The sequence below is a fragment of the Xenia sp. Carnegie-2017 genome, unplaced genomic scaffold (assembly GCF_021976095.1).
Source record: "Xenia sp. Carnegie-2017 unplaced genomic scaffold, XeniaSp_v1 HiC_scaffold_13, whole genome shotgun sequence".
Lineage (NCBI taxonomy): Eukaryota > Metazoa > Cnidaria > Anthozoa > Malacalcyonacea > Xeniidae > Xenia > Xenia sp. Carnegie-2017.
The window spans coordinates 5,591,418-5,608,441 of record NW_025813436.1 but is presented as its reverse complement, the minus strand read 5'-3'; the positions used below and the strand labels follow the sequence as shown (position 1 = coordinate 5,608,441).

Genomic DNA, 17,024 nt, shown 5'->3' with positions numbered 1-17,024 from the left:
CACTACTAATAGGGAAAGAATAGCAAACATAGTATTTCAGTTCAATACAAAAGGTTTGGAATATTGTTGGCTAAGCTATGGTACGCTTTGCCCTGGATTTTATGATCCTCCCTCAAGGATGAGTATTTAAACGTTCCTTTAACCCTACACGTATAAACATTGAAGAATATTTCATTTTCACTTTCAATGGGGAATGTCTATTACTGCATACAGTTTATGAACAGGGATGGAACTGGCCTTCACCTTCATAATGGTATAAGCAAGAGAATTCTGACTTCAAGATTGTCGTTACTACTGCTTTCCACTTTATTATTTCCACCTTGTCGTTCGTAGCTTTCACACAATCGCCTCTATCGTCTGAACAAAACAAAGATCTATCCAGACGACTGATACGAAGGCTTGGGAGATTAAAGTAAAACTTTCATAATCCTTTATGTGATTTACATCATTTTCGAGGGTGCAAAAAAATATTATACATCAATGAGCTATTTCACTTTGAAGTGTAACCATTAATGGTTTTCGTAAGTAAAACGAAAAAAATGGCCCACCACAGTTGATGAATATTTGCAATCCAAAATTACGTGAAAAGGTTGTCAGTTGTAAATCATTCTCACTTGTATACATCCACCCTTCCCCCAGTACAAGTCGCTGTTTTTGATTTACATGCAAGCTCGAATACAAACCACGAGGGAATTGGTGTTATCTTCGATAACGATAACGCTTGAAGTGAAACCAAAGTTGAAAGACTCCGTTGTGAAACTGCGATCTAAAACCATGTTTATGTGAGTACTCCCATTCTCTGTTCACTACTTTAAACGCGATATCCTGAAAGGCAAAAGCAAATAATGCTTCAGGGAATTTTTATTCAATATGTAATCCCATAAGAGGAAACCTGACTGGAGTGTCGAAATAATAAAGCAAAACATTTAACATTTTCTTTACAGAAATTTTCCGTTTAGTTATGTATTTTTGTTACATATATCGATACCTCGTAAGGTGGTCCTGAATTGAATCTTAAGATGGCAAAATCTTTTTCACTGGCGCATGGCTCCTAACAAACGATTTAAGGAGGAAAAATTAGCCTTAATTCTGCGATACATAAAGAAACTACAAACTAATAAGGCTAGATTTGTGCAGTCTTGGCATTTCAAAATATAACTAAAACAAAAATCAACATAAAGACAGCACAGTACAGTAATGTCGTATACAAATTTCTAATGAAATCGCATTGTGCAAAAATCTAGTGAAACATCATACCAAATAGTATTGAGGAGTTTCAGTCTTGTCAATAAGATCCGGATAAAATATCTATCAAAAAGAATATGACATCAATGACTTAAGAACTAAGTTTTATTATTGATCAGATGAAAAGAAAGTTAATGAGGTGCATAAGCTGGACAACTCTATCAATGGCAATCTCGCGTAGCTTTGTTGAAAACCAGTGAGGAGGAAAATGTAGAATGGAATTGATTTACAGAAACACAACATAACAAATTGACGTATTTTTTCCCATGTGTACATCAGTGAAAAACTGGCTTCAATAGATATGAAAAGCAGAGGGGCGACAGAGGAAGCAATTTGCCCTGGGCCCCTGACTTAAGGGGGGCCTTCCAAGCGAAAAACCAAAGCAAAGGAAAATTGTAATGTGTGTCCAGGAGTCACGGAGAAAGGGGCCCAAAATTTGATTGTGCTTCAGGCCTTTTAATTTCCTTTTTTATTAAAGACAATAAAAATATTACAATTGTAAAATATTGTAATATTATCTACAACTTAGCACAATATTACAATAAAAATAATGGCTCACAGGCACTTCCATTTTTCTTTACGACTATCGCATGTGTAGTTTTGAGAGAGCCGTTCTATGTACAACATACTCACATTGAACTTATATCCCTGAACGATTTTCGGTGGAGGGTTGTCCATATCGTAATGTGTTTGATTGTACTTGTTCCACTCGTAACCCTATAAACACAGGCATAAAACAGCAACTTTATGAAGGAACTGAAAAGACAATGGAATTTGAAACATGTTATGATGTTTTACCGTGTGAACGCGGTTGAAAAATCTCGGCTTTCTCGGTCGATATTTATCTTGCCACAAATACTTCTAAAAGATGACATTTACAAGACAAATAAAATGCAGAAAAAGGCAATATTGTGAAAGCAACTGCAATGACAAACGAGTGTAATTGTTGTTGTTTTTCTCCTAATTTTGTTATCAACAATGTTAAAGAAGAGTAAACAGTAGCTACATCCTGTAGCTATATTTCTAATTTACTGAATAAGATGGTTTTGATCTTAGATTGTTCAATAACTTTACGTACATCTTAGACTTCCGCATTTTCGTTTCTTTGGTTTTTAAAGCAATGATATTTATTTATGTCTCGTGAGATAGCTGACAATGAAAACACCCTGTACATTTAGTCTCCCGGGTTAGTTAGAGCACTGGAGCACACCCCCCTTGTTAAAAAATTCCTAGTCAAGTTTAGCAAGGGGGTAGGGGGCTAGATGTTGTAGTATATATCAGAGAAACAGGAAATGTATATTGAAATTTTAAAGGGAGTGTACACACCTTTTGACCAAGAGGAACTGGAACATTAAACGTTTCTTCATCAGCTCCCATATCCTTACTCGCCTCCTTGGTCCTCATATCAATCCCGGAAATACTTGATGTAACACCCTGGTACAAAACATGTTTTAACAAAAACCCGCTAAAGATGAAAGCAACGCGGGACTGATAATTACGAACAAAATGATAAATACCGTAAATGAATCGGAAAGCATGATTCTTTCACGTTCATTCTCCTGTAGACAAGAAATCATAACATACGTGAAAACGTTTAACTTGCTAAAAACCTCCAAGCATTCTTACCATTTGCGTTCAACTGGTAACTGTCCCGAATTTTTCGCGTTTGTTTACGTTTCAAACGTCACGTTTGTCAGACGAAACGTCGGCTTTCAACTGATAAACCTTACGTTTGTTCAAATCGCGGATTGCTAGGTTTGTAAACGCTCTTTCTTATATTATATGGTCAATTAATAAACTTTGCAAATCGCCTAAGGTACACAGATGTAATTTTCAGTTGCTACAGCTTTTTATCAATGTAAAATCGTATAAACATGTTAATCACATGACCAAAACCTGTTCAAACTGTTCCTCAAACGTTAAACATTCCTGAGCAAACGTTACGTTTTTTAGTTGAAACCTGACGTTTCGTCTGACAAACGTGACGTTTGAAACGTGAACAAACGCGAAAAATTCTGGACAGTTACCAGTTGAACGAAAATGGTAAAATTTATTGTGTTTGTAGAGTGAACAAAACGTCTTATCGACATAAAGCATCACAACGAGATGAACATAATGACATAAGGAAATAATCCACTTTTTCAATGTCGTTATGTTCATGTCATTGTGATGCTTTTACGTCGATAAAATGTTCTGTTCACTCTACAAACATAATAACACACGAGGTGTAATGTTACTCTCCTTAAGTCAATAGTGTGGACCAGGCTGAAAGATTATAAATAATATAACTTCTCACCAATTCCATGAAATCCTTTTCCGGGTCAACAAGTTTTTCCTGCGCAGAATAAGAAAGATCAATAATTAATCTCTGACCCAATGCTTTGACCTTGTATGTAAGATCAATAATTAATCTCTGACCCAATGCTTTGACCTTGTATGTAAGATCAATAATTAATCTCTGACCCAATGCTTCGACCTTGTATGTAAGATCAATAATTAATCTCTGACCCAATGCTTTGACCTTGTATGAAAGATCAATAATTAATCTCTGACCCAATGCTTTGACCTTGTATGTAAGATCAATAATTAATCTCTGACCCAATGCTTTGACCTTGTATGTAAGATCAATAATTAATCTCTGACCCAATGCTTCGACCTTGTATGTAAGATCAATAATTAATCTCTGACCCAATGCTTTGACCTTGTATGAAAGATCAATAATTAATCTCTGACCCAATGCTTTGACCTTGTATGAAAGATCAATAATTAATCTCTGACCCAATGCTTTGACCTTGTATGTAAGATCAATAATTAATCTCTGACCCAATGCTTTGACCTTGTATGAAAGATCAATAATTAATCTCTGACCCAATGCTTTGACTTTGTATGAAAGATCAATAATTAATCTCTGACCCAATGCTTTGACCTTGTATGTAAGATCAATAATTAATCTCTGACCCAATGCTTTGACCTTGTATGAAAGATCAATAATAATTAATCTCTGACCCAATGCTTTGACCTTGTATGTATGATCTAGTACTATCATGATCGTCTTACTTGATCGACATCCGAGACACGGATCAAAGGAGGGCTGTAACGGCCGTCCTCGTAAGCTTTATAACCTATCACGATATGAATGCATTTCAAAACTACACCTCAAACAAAAGGTTCAATAATTTGCAATTTATAGTTCGTATACCTCTCTCCATTAGCTCTTCTGCAGTTAAAACAATTTCTTTCACACTAAAAAAACAACAGCCATGTTGTCAACATCCTCCCTGCTAAATGCTAACTCGACCAGCTTCATAGTAGCTGTCAAATGTTTATTAGACTTTTCTAGGTTTCCTTTTTCTCATCCTTACGTACTTTCTGTCGTCAGCTTCATCCGGGTTACTTTTCTCGACGTCATCATCTTCATTTGCATTCTCCTCGATTTCATTCTCATCATTTGATGCGTTGACACGCTCTTCCTTTTTGTCAACTTGTTCACATACAACATCTGTTTCCTTCTCACTATCTTTAGCCATATTTTCTTCACTATCAGCGTGAACGACAGACTAAAGTAGAAAAGTACGTATGACCTAAGGTATGACATAAGATTAATGACCTTGGAGAATCAGAATCAAATGTATTGTATTACTTATGGAAAACACATGTAAAACTATATTTTGACTACAATGTCCTTTGGTAAACCCAAAAAAGCGAATTTCACTAAAAAATCAGACAAGGCTTTTGACGTCACAAAGTTCACAAACATGACCTAACGCATTTGCCTCCGTATCTCTGAGATGGATTGAAAAAAAGCTACAAACGCAGCATATCTTTTCAGACGAAATTACCCTAAGGCATAATATAATAAGGGCCAGGAATGACAACAGAATTACAATGTGAATGTCACACACGTGACGGGGGATTCGCCTATATACATTTAAAGGCGTTTATGTTTTGTCACAATCATAAACCCAATTGTTAAAATATAATTATTTGGATGCGATACTTCGTCCAAGGAATATAGAGGTCAGTGTATAAAGAGGTCGGTAAAAGCCGATTAAATTGGACAAAGGACGGTAAAAATTTCATTACCTCACGTTTTAACGTGGCTAACTTCTCTTTTAGCATTTTTTGATGATTTTCACGAAGCCTGGACTTCGCCATGAACACGTTCAGCTGCTGCAAAAGAGATTCCCAGTAACCTACACCATGAAAAACACAAGAAATCAAAAATCTGTTATATTCAGTTAAATCAATACACATACGTAGCCACAATCAAATGCAAAACATCTAGAAAACATCTGTTGGAAGAAATGTAATAGAAATGAACTTGTGAAGGCATAAGCTGACCAATGTCGACGGCTCCGCCACTGGAGATTTTCTCGTTTATTTGATTTCTCAAAGCAGAAAGTTGCGTAGATGTTTTGCCACGAAATATTTTCTCGATATCATCATTTACAGACGAATTGATCGTCTCTCTTCTCTCGTGAAATTGATCTAGGAAACGACGCAATTGTATGACAAATTAAGTAAAAACATATAGAAATTTTCATTCAATGAATTTTGATCAAAACCATTACCACTATTAAACCCTTGTTTCTGCAGTTTTTTTTCTTCGTTTCTGGTCACTGCCAACATATCCTGAAGAGGAAATTTATACATTTGCATCCTTAAGCGTTTAAACGGTAGCTGGCAATGAACGTCCGTTCTCACTCTTCAGAGAGAGCGTGGAAAGTAGCATTTCTATTCACTCTAAGACTCAAAATGCAAAAAACAGTATTGCTTTTTTGCTTTACAAAATTAAAACTTAAAATGTAAAAAACAATACTGCTTCTTCGCTTTACAAAATCAAGACTCAAAACGTAAAAAAAACAGTATTGCTTCTTTGCTTTACAAAATCAAGACTCAAAATGTAAAAAAACTGTATTACTTCTTTGCTTTACAAAATCAAAACTCAAAATGTAAAAAAAACTGTATTACTTCTTTGCTTTACAAAATCAAAACTCAAAATGTAAAAAAAAACAGTATTGCTTCTTTACTTTCCAAAACTGATGGTTCTTTGTCTCATCAATCTCAAGATACAGTTTCATATCTTCAATCAAATCCCCAAGATCATCCAGTGATAGTCCCTAGAGATGCATAAAAATAAGAAAGAATGGGAGCTCAAACGTACTGCAGCAATACATTTGAAGTTTATATCAACACAGTATTGATGAGGAAATAGCGGAAAAATTTTCTGGGTGTGTTTTACAAGGGGTAAAAAAATTTTCTGGGCGTGTTTTTCTAATCCATAAAATTTAAAAGCAAACAGCCACAACAGTCATCAATATATTACCACAAGAACAGAATATGGTTCATGCATTTGGTACTCCAGATTATCTTCATTAGGGTTGATGTATTGTGCCAACAGATCAATTGGCTTAGCTCGCCCATCGCGAATACGAATTTTGGATCTCATCCTCGCTTGTTCGATGTGGAACTGTATAAATCAATAAAATAACTGTAATGAGTATGTGCTATGACAGTATAAATGCATCAAGAGAATCTACCATATCTTCTTGTTTTTCCCATTCTTTATAATAAGCACCTTCCTTTTCTCGTTGCATCAATTCCTAAGTGAAAAAAATTAGTGTAACAAAAGTGAAAAAACCAGCAACTTGATTGAAAGACTTCTAAAATTTCTCATTATTTAATTCCATTACAAAAGGAAGACCAATAGTCTAGATGGCGTTGTGATGTTCTTCTTTCCTCCCAAATAAATTATGCTACCTAAGCGCCAACCATACCCTCTCCTCCTCTCTTGCCATTCGTTCATGCTCGCGTTCTTGTCGTCGTCTTTTTACGCTTGCCAGTTCTCTCTGAAACAATCAATTTAAGTGCTTCAAAGATTAATGTTATCCAGGTTTGATTGGCACTATCACCAAAGTCATCAACAAACACAAGTTATGCCTGCCTTCATTTCCTCACGTTTCATTTGATTTCTTCTAACTTTTTCTGCCTCACTGAGATGGGTTGTACCCTCTTTTTCGTGTTTCTGGGAGGAAGAAAAAAGGTTTAAACACATTCAACCGAAGTGGAATTCATGAAAAATGCAAAAAGAGTTTGGAAACCTTGTGCCAAATGAATGTTTCAAGTAAATGTGTATCGCCATAAGGATTGTCCGTATTGGTGTAACTCTGGTAAAACAATAGAATGAAAGATAAAAATTACGAAGAATCACAATGTATATAGGTTTTGAAAAATGCCTTGCAATGTAGAGTGAGATATTTAGAATGGGGAATGGGAATTAAGGATATTGTTATTAGGATTAGGCGATAAAAAGATATGTGATTAATATTATTGATATTATTATTACTATTACTAATTCAGCCTATTTACTCATAATAATCTCTTGGTTGTTTTTTTATCTTTACCAAATCCTCTTCATCCCAGCCTCTTTCCCTTCGTTTTTTTAGCTCTTTCGCTTGCTGAAATGAAAAATAAAAAAATAATAGAACAAAATGTATGATGCGCCTGACATCATTAACCATCACATAAATTGACGTAGTAATCCACTAATTAAGTAAATATTCACTTTTTTAGCGAGTCTTCTAGCCCGTTTTTCTTCGGGAGTTTCCATAGCTTTCATCAGCTCTTTTTCTTTCCTAATTAATATAACAATAAAGAAACATGCATCATCAAGCAGAAAGTTTGAATTATCTTGACAAGACACCAACATTTTATCCACATTGCTTGAACGTCGCTTGCTTTCGTATTCAGACGATGAACTTTTTCTTTTAATGCGTCTTTTGGGAGAATTTGATCTACTGCGATGTTTTCTTTTTGAGTTTCTGCCCATTTCCTAAACTTTATTGGTTACATGAGGCATTTTACACACGAAAATTTTCAAAGATGTTTGCTTTCTCGTCCGCCATCTTTTAACACCACTAAATTCCATCCATCAAATTACTAATTCCTTGTTGGTTGGTTGGTTATGGTCGTGGTGAATTGGAGGTGATGGTATTTCATTTGAAAAAAAAACCAGCAAAAGAAATATGCTATATATTTGTACGAATAATCGAAATTCCATGAAGCAATGTATAAAAAATATAGGATTTAAAACTCTTAAGCTTTTCTTCTGAAAACTAAAACATAAAGTGTTTTGTTGTTGACAGATGCATGTCCATAGGTACTCCTTTTCAATTAATTACTTATTCCGTAGTAATAACTCATTAGTTAGTCCATAAATCTGTTGTTACTACATAGTTGTTGCAGGAAACATATTACTGCATCTATTGGACTAATTTCTTTGGTCAAAATATTAGTAAATGTAGGCACAACACAATACCACCGACAGAGCACAGAATAGTTACACTAACATTAGAATACTTGGAAGTCCTATTAAGATAGAATACAGAACAGTTATACCAATTTTAGAATATTGCATGAAAAGTCATTACAATAATAAAAATAGGACAGTTATACCAACTTTAGAATACAGGACAGAATGCATGGTTACACCAGGAAGTGATACCAACCATAGAATACTGTTCAACCATAAAATTTATAATGTAAAGTTTTTACATATACGTCTTTATTCTTCATCTTTCATACTTGATTTTGTTTCACTGTTGGAAGTTTCATTTTCAAGTATTTCTTCTACCTCAATCCACGCATTATAAAATCTGTCATACATATTGGAGCATTGTTTGTGCACAAAATATGCAGATACAAAGTTATGGAGAAAAATTAAAACATCTCTAACATTAGCACTGATATTACGAGTGGCATAACAAAGTCTTGATGAGTTTGATGTGCATTTGTCAAAACAAGCTTAAAAAGACAAAGAGCATGCCAAAAACATATGATCGAAAATTTGCTAAGGGCATATACAAGCACTTATTTCAGAGCTCGCTCCGTTACAAATTAATTGAGAATTAATCTGAGAATGCATAGTCAACTCCACCAAATCTCCAAGTTTTTGGTCATGGCAACGACCAACTGTGTGTATTAGTACCGATTATAGAGTAATTATCTTGCTCAGTCACAAATTTTCAAAAAAATTTCTGCGCATGCGCAATCCCCTCAAGCATGCGCAGTCAACTGGACCAACTGTCCAAGTTCGTGGGCATGGTAACAACCAATTGCATCTACTGGCACCGAAATAGCATTCTTACTAACAATTTAATAGAGAAATCATCTGCGCATGCGCTCGAACATGCGCAGTCCACTCGACTAATTGTTCATAGTCATGGCAACGACTAACTACATATACTTGCACTACATTTGTGGCAATTAGCTCACTTAGTTGCAAATTATCAAAGAAATCATCTGAGCATGCGCAGTAGTTACTGTAATAATACCATAACTTTCGTAAGCCTTTGAATTTGTGTATATATATATAAAGCTAAAACTTCATATAGTAGATGTCAACTAGCAGTGGAAGCTGGGTGCGATGTAGTATGCAGTGGCTTAGGGGCCCACACTTCGGTGGCGACCGCACTCTCCCTGCGTACCCCGAGCAAAGCCTATCGCAGGTGATCTCGGGGTCTGATGGGCGGAAGCTTGCTATTGCATCTCCCAAGTAGGATAGCGTGGAGGGGCCGAAATCTCCTACCGAAACGTTAACATGCGGCGTTCTAGTGCCTTAAGATTAACAAGGTATCGGGAAGCATGGCCCGAAAACGGGGTTTTTTTGCTTTCAAATTTTATCTTTTAAAATAAAATAAACCAAGCAATGCTTCAATTAAATTCTTATGAAACTGTGCCTTTTTATGACACATGTAATTTAAGACAACCTTAAATTATACAAATTTTATTGGTTTATAACTTTCTGATTTAACTCTCTCAATTACCGTTTCTCGTGTATCGCGAGCAAACCATCCATGGGCTTTATGGCACACTTCGGTGGCGATCGCACTCTCCCTGCGTATCCCGAGCAAAGCCTATCGCAGGTGATCTCGGGGTCTGATGGGCGGAAGCTTGCTATTGGCATCTCCCAAGTAGGATAGCGTGGGGGGGGCGAAATCTCCAACCGAAACGTTAACATGCGGCGTTCTAGTGCCTAACGCTTAAGAAGGTATCGGAAAGCATGGACCGAAAACGGGGTTTTTTGCTTTGAATTTTATCTATTTGTTTATCTCATAAAAGAAGCTACAACATTCAAGGATACTGGAAAGGTTCAAAAAATTTCTGCCTCTTTGACTTCTAATTTAAACCAACTTTAAACATGTTTATACGTTTTTTACATGTTACCTTTTACAATGTAACTTTTTCGTAACTCTCTCGTGATGAAAGAGAGCCTCTTTATACAATATAACTCTTTCATCATTAACAAAAGCATCCATGGGCTTCATGAAAAAAAGGGATTATCTACTTTTTAAATAGTTTTTACAAAGATAACATTTAACAAGTCAAGCAATTTGTATCGTCTAAATTGAACCTCGCTTTCAACCCTTATATTACAAAATTTTGATTCATTTCGGATAGTAAATTTATTTTTACCTTACAATATTTTCATGATTCAATCTAGAAAGTAAGTTCGTTTCTCGAGCAATTTTGCCATTTAACAGAACACTTTTGGGATATAAATGAATTCTTTTGATAGCATAGAGACAGCCATCAAATTTATTACATACCTAAGTGTATATAAAGCATTTCAAATCTCATGATACTTTGAATTTTTTCCACCTGAAATTTAATCATACACACTATAAGTCACAAAACACCTAACAAACTATTTCTTTATGTATAGAAAGCAAAAGGTGCAGCATAAGACATACATGTAAAAATTGCCTTTGATGCCAGGCTATTAATACCCATTGTTTTTTTAATGTAGGAAGTCAAGACTTCAAGCTGCATGCATCTTTTGCCAACAGAAATATGCTATTGACTTCACAAATATTAAAGTGTAAAGAATCTACAACTTTCTTATGAATTTTAAAGTAATTAAACAGGAAGACATTGCTACATATGCAAAAGGTAGGCCACTGCAGTAAAAAATGTGATGAATAATTGCACCAACTGCAGGATACAATTCGCGAGAAAATAAATTTATAATGTTTGATGGTCTTGTCATTTAATTATCTTTATCAGAAATATAAATATTTTTTGCTGCTTTTTCTTGTAACTTAATTCAAATGAATTCTTATTGCAAAGGTGTTTTGTAACTGAGTCTGATTGCACTAACGTAAGTTACCACATTGGCATAAATACGACTACAGAGTATTCTTTAAGTCTTTGTCCTTATTCTGAAAAAAAGAGAACGTGTGTTCATTAGAAACGATGTTTTACAAAAGTCAAAACGTAGCCAACAAAGAGTTCGTACGTACATAGTTAAAAGCACGTGGGAACCGATAAACTGGGAAGCACAGGTCAAATAAATCAATGTTTTGAACTTTAGGTTTTACCTTTTTTTTTATCATAAAATTGCTTGCCGTATGCAAAAAACAGACACTTTTTCCACCATCATTTTTCAGGGGGGAGTGAGAAATCATGAAGCAAAGCAGTCAATTTCGGTTTTACACACGAACAAGATGGCGATTTCTAGTACAGCAGTTACACGAGGAAGGCAATGCTTCCGTTCCGTTTTTAACGACTTCAACCTCGGAAAAAGGCTGCAAAAACTGTATTTCAAACAAGTATGTACTTCATTTATTTTATGTTTGAAGCTGCTTGTATTTTTCTCTAAAGAAAACATTTGACAGACCATGAAATTGACTTTGAGAACATGTATAAATACAATACGGCATTTGCAGTTGTATTGTTATTATTGTACAAACGTTATAGTTGTATTACGTATCTTTTTAGAGTTTTACGTTAAATTCGAGGCACAGTAAATGCTACATGAGCACAGAGGTAAATGTTTCGTCTTTCTATTTAATAAACAAAGTCAATTCTTACTAATTTTACAATTCGTCGCAAAAACATACGTATACAGTACAATTTTCAAAATATGCACGTGGAGTCGAGCTTTCTCAAATGCGTTGAAAGATTTTTCTGCATTCAAAGTGATTTTCGGCTAAATTTCAAAATGACTAACTTTTAAATTAGACAAGAAAAGTCACTTTAATGCCAGGCCATGGTATTGGTCCCGAAATCTCTGATGCAGTAAAGGAAGTGTTCAGTGTTGCGGAGGTGAGATTAGACATATTAAAAAAGGAGCTCAAGCATTTGATTCTATTCTAGGTAAGTTTTCAGACCAGTTACATTCATAATTGTTTGTAATATTTCTCCTAAGGTACCAATTACTTGGGAAGAAGTTAATGTTGAACCTATTGTTTTACCAAGTGGTAAGACTACAGTTCCTCCTGCAGTCATCAAGTCCATCAACCAAAACAAGGTTGGATTGAAAGGTACCGTCTTGCAATGTTTGATGAAAATGTTTGTTTAAAATACCGGTAACTGCTCACAAGTCAAGTCTCGCCATAACATTTCTTTATATAAAATTCAAAAATATTGAAATATCATCATGCATTGTTATGTAGTAATATATGCAGATACTTTTATTTTCAAGTCTGTCAATTATGGGGCATTTGACCAGGGTGAAGCAAAGGGCAACTGCCCCCCTTTTTTCATGACAATTTCAAAAGTGGAGGGATTTCATTTGCATTTTTCAGCACGCCCTAAGTAACTTGCTTCCCTTTTCATAAATTCTGCCTGCGCTTCTGTTAGGAATGCAATAAATATCACCAAAAGTTAACGTACAGTTACCATACCTTTACCATACAGTTATCATACAGTTAACATACAGTTAACATACAGTTACTATTTAGTTAACATATAGTTACCATACAGTTACCATACAGTTACCATACAGTCACCATACAGTTAACCATACAGTTACCATACAGTTACCAAACAGTCACCATATAGTTAACATACAGCTACCATACAGTCACCATATAGTCACCATACAGTTACCATACAGTTAACATAAAGTTATCATGAATATTAGTTTGCTTTTTGTGAAGCAAATAATATCATGGCTTGACAATTTATATTTTAAAACAGGGCCCATGGAAACCAAGATTGGAAAAGGACATGTTTCTTTAAACCTGACTTTGAGAAAGTATGATTGAATACATTTTTTAATGTGTATCATAATGTAACTTGTTGCTTGCTTGGTTAAGGGACAAAAACATTACTGCCAAAATATAGGGGTTTTTTGCTTGCTGGGACTGACTTTTCTAGTGTCTTTATTTGATAGAATAACCTACAGTTTTAGCAAGCCAGCCATTTTTTGTTCTTTGTCAATTTTCGGACCAACTTTTTGTACATATTTTACAAAAGCTATTGGCCCTTAATGTGCGCCTCTGCCAGGGTTGGTTGTTTTAGATACAGTGTAATGATTATGAAAAAAATTCTGATTCTTTTCAGTAACAGAAGTCAAATTTTTCTGAAAATTGCAAAAATTGAAATGTGTGTTCTACTCAATTTATTGTGTTGAAGTTGAAAAAGTCTTACTTTCTGCATTTGAAAGTGAAATATGTTATGCTTTGGGATACTCTGGCAAGGGAATCACTTTACATGTCATTTTGTTTATGGTTGCTGTTAAAATTTTAGAAATCACCGCTCTTTGACTTTTTTCCAAAGTTTTAAATTCTGAAATTAGCAATTACGTACCTTGTTTTGAGTTTTCACAATTACAAGAACCCTTTAAGTTTGTGGAGTATTGATATCTTGAAAAATGTAGTATAAATTGTTTCCGCACATTTTTACGTCCTCCTTTCAATAATGCTATTTCTGCTCCCAAGTCTGATATGTAGAATTTCCATCTGCAGGACATTTAATCTGTTTGCAAATGTTCGACCTTGTATGTCGATCGAAGGTTATCCCACTGCGTATAAGGATGTTAATTTGGTGACCATACGTGAAAATACCGAAGGAGAGTACAGCGGAATTGAACATTTGGTACAGTTTGAATAATAGATATGGTTCAAATCTTGTTTCAGTTATGAATCATGGAGCCATTGAATTGTTAAATCCGATGGAATCATTTTGCTTTAGGTTGTTGATGGCGTCGTTCAAAGCATAAAATTGATCACGAAGCAAGCTTCATCTAGAGTTGCGGAATATGCATTCAGTTATGCTCTAGCAAATAATAGACACACAGTTACTGCAGTACACAAAGCAAATATAATGTAAGATTTGGTGAATGTTGTGCGTTTGTAAGGTGATGTACTGATCACAGCGTAACAGAGCAGTCGTTACGTGTGTCGGTGTAGGTTGTGATGAATGAATAAAAGAGAACAAGAACAGTCTTTACACTTCCTAAAATATTAAACTAAGATGAAGTGTGTCAGTGTAGGTAGCGATGAATGAGCAAAAGAGAACAAGAACAGTCTTCACACTATCTAAAATATAAACTAAGATAACGTGTGTCAGTGTAGGTAGTGATGAACGAACAACAAAGAACAAGAACTGCCTTTACACTACCTAAAATATAAACTAAGATAACATGTTTCAGTGTAGGTAGTGATGAATGAACAACAGAGAACGAGAACAGTCTTTACACTACCTAAAATATAAACTAAGATAACATGTTTCAGTGTAGGTAGTCATAAATGAGCAACAGAGAACAAGAACAGTCTTTACACTACCTAAAATATAAACTAAGATTACCTGTGTCTGTGTAGGTAGCGATGAATGAATAAAAGAGAACAAGAACTGCCTTTACACTACCTAAATATAAACTAAGATAACGTGTGTCAGTGTAGGTAGTCATAAATGAAGAACAGAGGGCAAGAACAGTCCTTACACGATCTAAAATTCAAACTTAGATCATGTAAGTCTGTGTAGGTAGTGATGAAAAGTAGTGAATAAAAGACGACGGCAATCTTTCAACTAACGAACATATAAACTAAGTCTTTGCAATGTAGATAGTGAGGAAAACTCGGCACCGTTTACATTACATGAAGAAGATAAACTGTAATGTTTTCTTCCGTACTGTTTATGAGTAGAAAAGCCGATTCGTTTTATTACAGGAGAAAATCAGACGGATTATTTCTACAATGCTGTCGTGAAGCTGCAGAGAAATATAAAGATATAAGATACCAGGAAACCTATCTGGACACGACTTGCTTGAACGTGAGTGAACTTTAATTGTGTAGACTCAAGAAATTACTGTCTGGCCATTTTGCGGCATAGCGAATCCTTTGGTATTTTTCTCCCCTTGTAGATCGTTAAAGACCCAAGTCAATTTGACGTGCTGGTCATGCCAAACTTGTATGGGGATATTTTAAGGTAGCTACGTTTTGGATGTCAATAGTGGACAAAGTCCAATTTGTTAGGAGAGGTCTGTTGTTGTTTCTGACTTTTGTGATTTCATTTTGTTTTGCAGTGATCTTTGTGCTGGACTCATCGGGGGTCTGGGGGTGACTCCTAGTGGAAATATCGGTGAAGATGGAGTCGCCATATTTGAGTCCGTACGTTTTCTCTTTGATTGTTTTTGTCGCTTCCCGATGTCCAGCAAGAGAATAGCCGAGCTTCTCTCAGTTTAATCATATGAGTTGCTCTCTATTTATTCATAGTGTAAAGTTTGATTATCATTAAGCATCTGAATCGGAATGAAGCATTTTGATGAATGAATGAATGAATTCTAGCGAGGGAAATTGCACCTTTATAGTCCTGAAAGATCACGTATATATTATATTATTTGCAACTTTCACGTTAAAATCTTCTCTTTAGGTTCACGGTACTGCCCCGGACATAGCAGGAGAAGACAAAGCAAACCCTACAGCTCTCTTATTGAGCGCAGTAATGATGTTGCGTCACATGAATTTGGGTGACCACGCCGAACTTATCGAAAACGCTACACTCAAGACTATAAGGGAAGGAAAGGTATGTTAAGAGGATTAGTAATTTTAACAAAGAGGCATATGAAGGGATTGCTATAATCTTCTTGAAAATATTACCCTCAATAAAGATCAGGGAAGAAAGGTGTAAAGCCTGTTTCCACTAGCCACGTATCGTAACGTATTATAGCAAAACGTAACTGGTCGCATGCGTGCTTATGAATTTGATGGTCAATAGGTGCAAGCACGCATGCGCCATGTTACGTTTTGCTATGATACGTTACGATGCGAGGCTAGTGGAAAACAGGCTTAAAAGAGTATTAAAACTTCGAATAATAATACACACGAGGAAGTGAATTCCGGCCCACAGATCTTAACTTTAAACCAAACAATATATCATTATATCCTAAGGCTATGGGGATTTCCTGGTGGATTTCAGTGTGTGAAGTAACGGCAGGAAAGTCAACGGTCGAATGAGTGGCCCAGACACTCTTTCTCGGGCATTTCTTAAAAATTAGTTTTGGACCTAAGACTTTTTGTCGATTTCTGCCAAAATGGCTGTTGAAAATGAACGGTTTGTTGGGACAAGTTCTCTTCCTTTTTGTCTCTGGATATTATCCTTTGATATGTCGTAAATTCGCGCTGCATGATGATTAAAATGATTTTGACCTAATGAAACAAAGTACTCACTGATTCAAATTTACTCACCGTAGGTGCGTACGAGGGACCTGGGTGGTAATGCAGGCTGTGCAGACTTTACGAAAGAAATCTGCGATAATTTGGAACGATGTCAATGTTGAAGAGCCAAATCATCCAGAATCTGGTATTCAAACGTCTTAACATGTCGGAGGACGTACATAACGCATGCAAGTTTATTTATGCAGTTTCGGTATAATTTAATTATACTCTGTAAATATTTTAAGCCAAAGAAGCTTTGAATTTTGCGTTGAAGTTTTACACTGACTTTCGAAGAAACGATCAAGCTTGTTGAGTTTTTTTACGGTTGTTAACGAA

General features: G+C 35.4%; 2 protein-coding genes across 3 annotated transcripts; one reads left to right on the top strand and one right to left on the bottom strand.

The window, feature by feature from the left end:
• Positions 1-282: 282 nt before the first annotated feature.
• Positions 283-8,196, bottom strand: LOC124459461 (cactin-like). 2 transcript variants are annotated; one of them, XM_047008917.1, is made up of 23 exons: positions 7,953-8,196; positions 7,811-7,880; positions 7,650-7,703; positions 7,347-7,412; positions 7,190-7,270; positions 7,023-7,094; positions 6,786-6,848; positions 6,572-6,715; positions 6,276-6,365; positions 5,817-5,877; positions 5,587-5,733; positions 5,329-5,438; positions 4,612-4,802; positions 4,445-4,488; positions 4,303-4,367; positions 3,542-3,580; positions 2,763-2,804; positions 2,572-2,679; positions 2,044-2,106; positions 1,879-1,962; positions 1,258-1,308; positions 989-1,051; positions 283-825 (listed from the first exon to the last, which is right to left on the bottom strand). In XM_047008917.1, exons 1-23 carry the CDS (start codon positions 8,072-8,074, stop codon positions 700-702), a joined length of 1,956 nt encoding a protein of 651 aa, XP_046864873.1. In that variant the 5' UTR covers positions 8,075-8,196; the 3' UTR covers positions 283-699. The 2 variants fall into 2 exon arrangements, with proteins under 2 accessions (XP_046864873.1, XP_046864874.1); XM_047008918.1 differs by lacking the exons at positions 7,811-7,880; positions 7,953-8,196 and having other exon boundaries at positions 7,615-7,685.
• Positions 8,197-11,738: 3,542 nt separating this feature from the next.
• Positions 11,739-16,961, top strand: LOC124459468 (isocitrate dehydrogenase [NAD] subunit alpha, mitochondrial-like). The gene is made up of 12 exons (XM_047008924.1): positions 11,739-11,855; positions 12,025-12,072; positions 12,268-12,351; positions 12,455-12,569; positions 13,228-13,285; positions 13,998-14,127; positions 14,224-14,357; positions 15,201-15,303; positions 15,395-15,459; positions 15,557-15,641; positions 15,904-16,056; positions 16,724-16,961. The coding sequence occupies exons 1-12, from the start codon at positions 11,751-11,753 to the stop codon at positions 16,808-16,810; spliced, it is 1,167 nt and encodes a 388-aa protein (XP_046864880.1). The 5' UTR covers positions 11,739-11,750; the 3' UTR covers positions 16,811-16,961.
• Positions 16,962-17,024: the final 63 nt, after the last annotated feature.

Coding starts and splice junctions, on each gene's coding strand:
- LOC124459461 (XM_047008917.1), bottom strand. CDS start 8,074: ATGGGCAGAAACTCAAAAAGAAAACATCGCAGTAGATCAAATTCTCCC. Junction 6,716..6,785: donor GGGAAAAACAAGAAGATATG/GTAGATTCTCTT, acceptor TGATTTATACAG/TTCCACATCGAACAAGCGAG. Junction 1,052..1,257: donor AAACTCCTCAATACTATTTG/GTATGATGTTTC, acceptor ATCGTTTGTTAG/GAGCCATGCGCCAGTGAAAA.
- LOC124459468 (XM_047008924.1), top strand. CDS start 11,751: ATGGCGATTTCTAGTACAGCAGTTACACGAGGAAGGCAATGCTTCCGT. Junction 13,286..13,997: donor TTAAACCTGACTTTGAGAAA/GTATGATTGAAT, acceptor TTCCATCTGCAG/GACATTTAATCTGTTTGCAA. Junction 15,642..15,903: donor GAGTCGCCATATTTGAGTCC/GTACGTTTTCTC, acceptor TCTTCTCTTTAG/GTTCACGGTACTGCCCCGGA.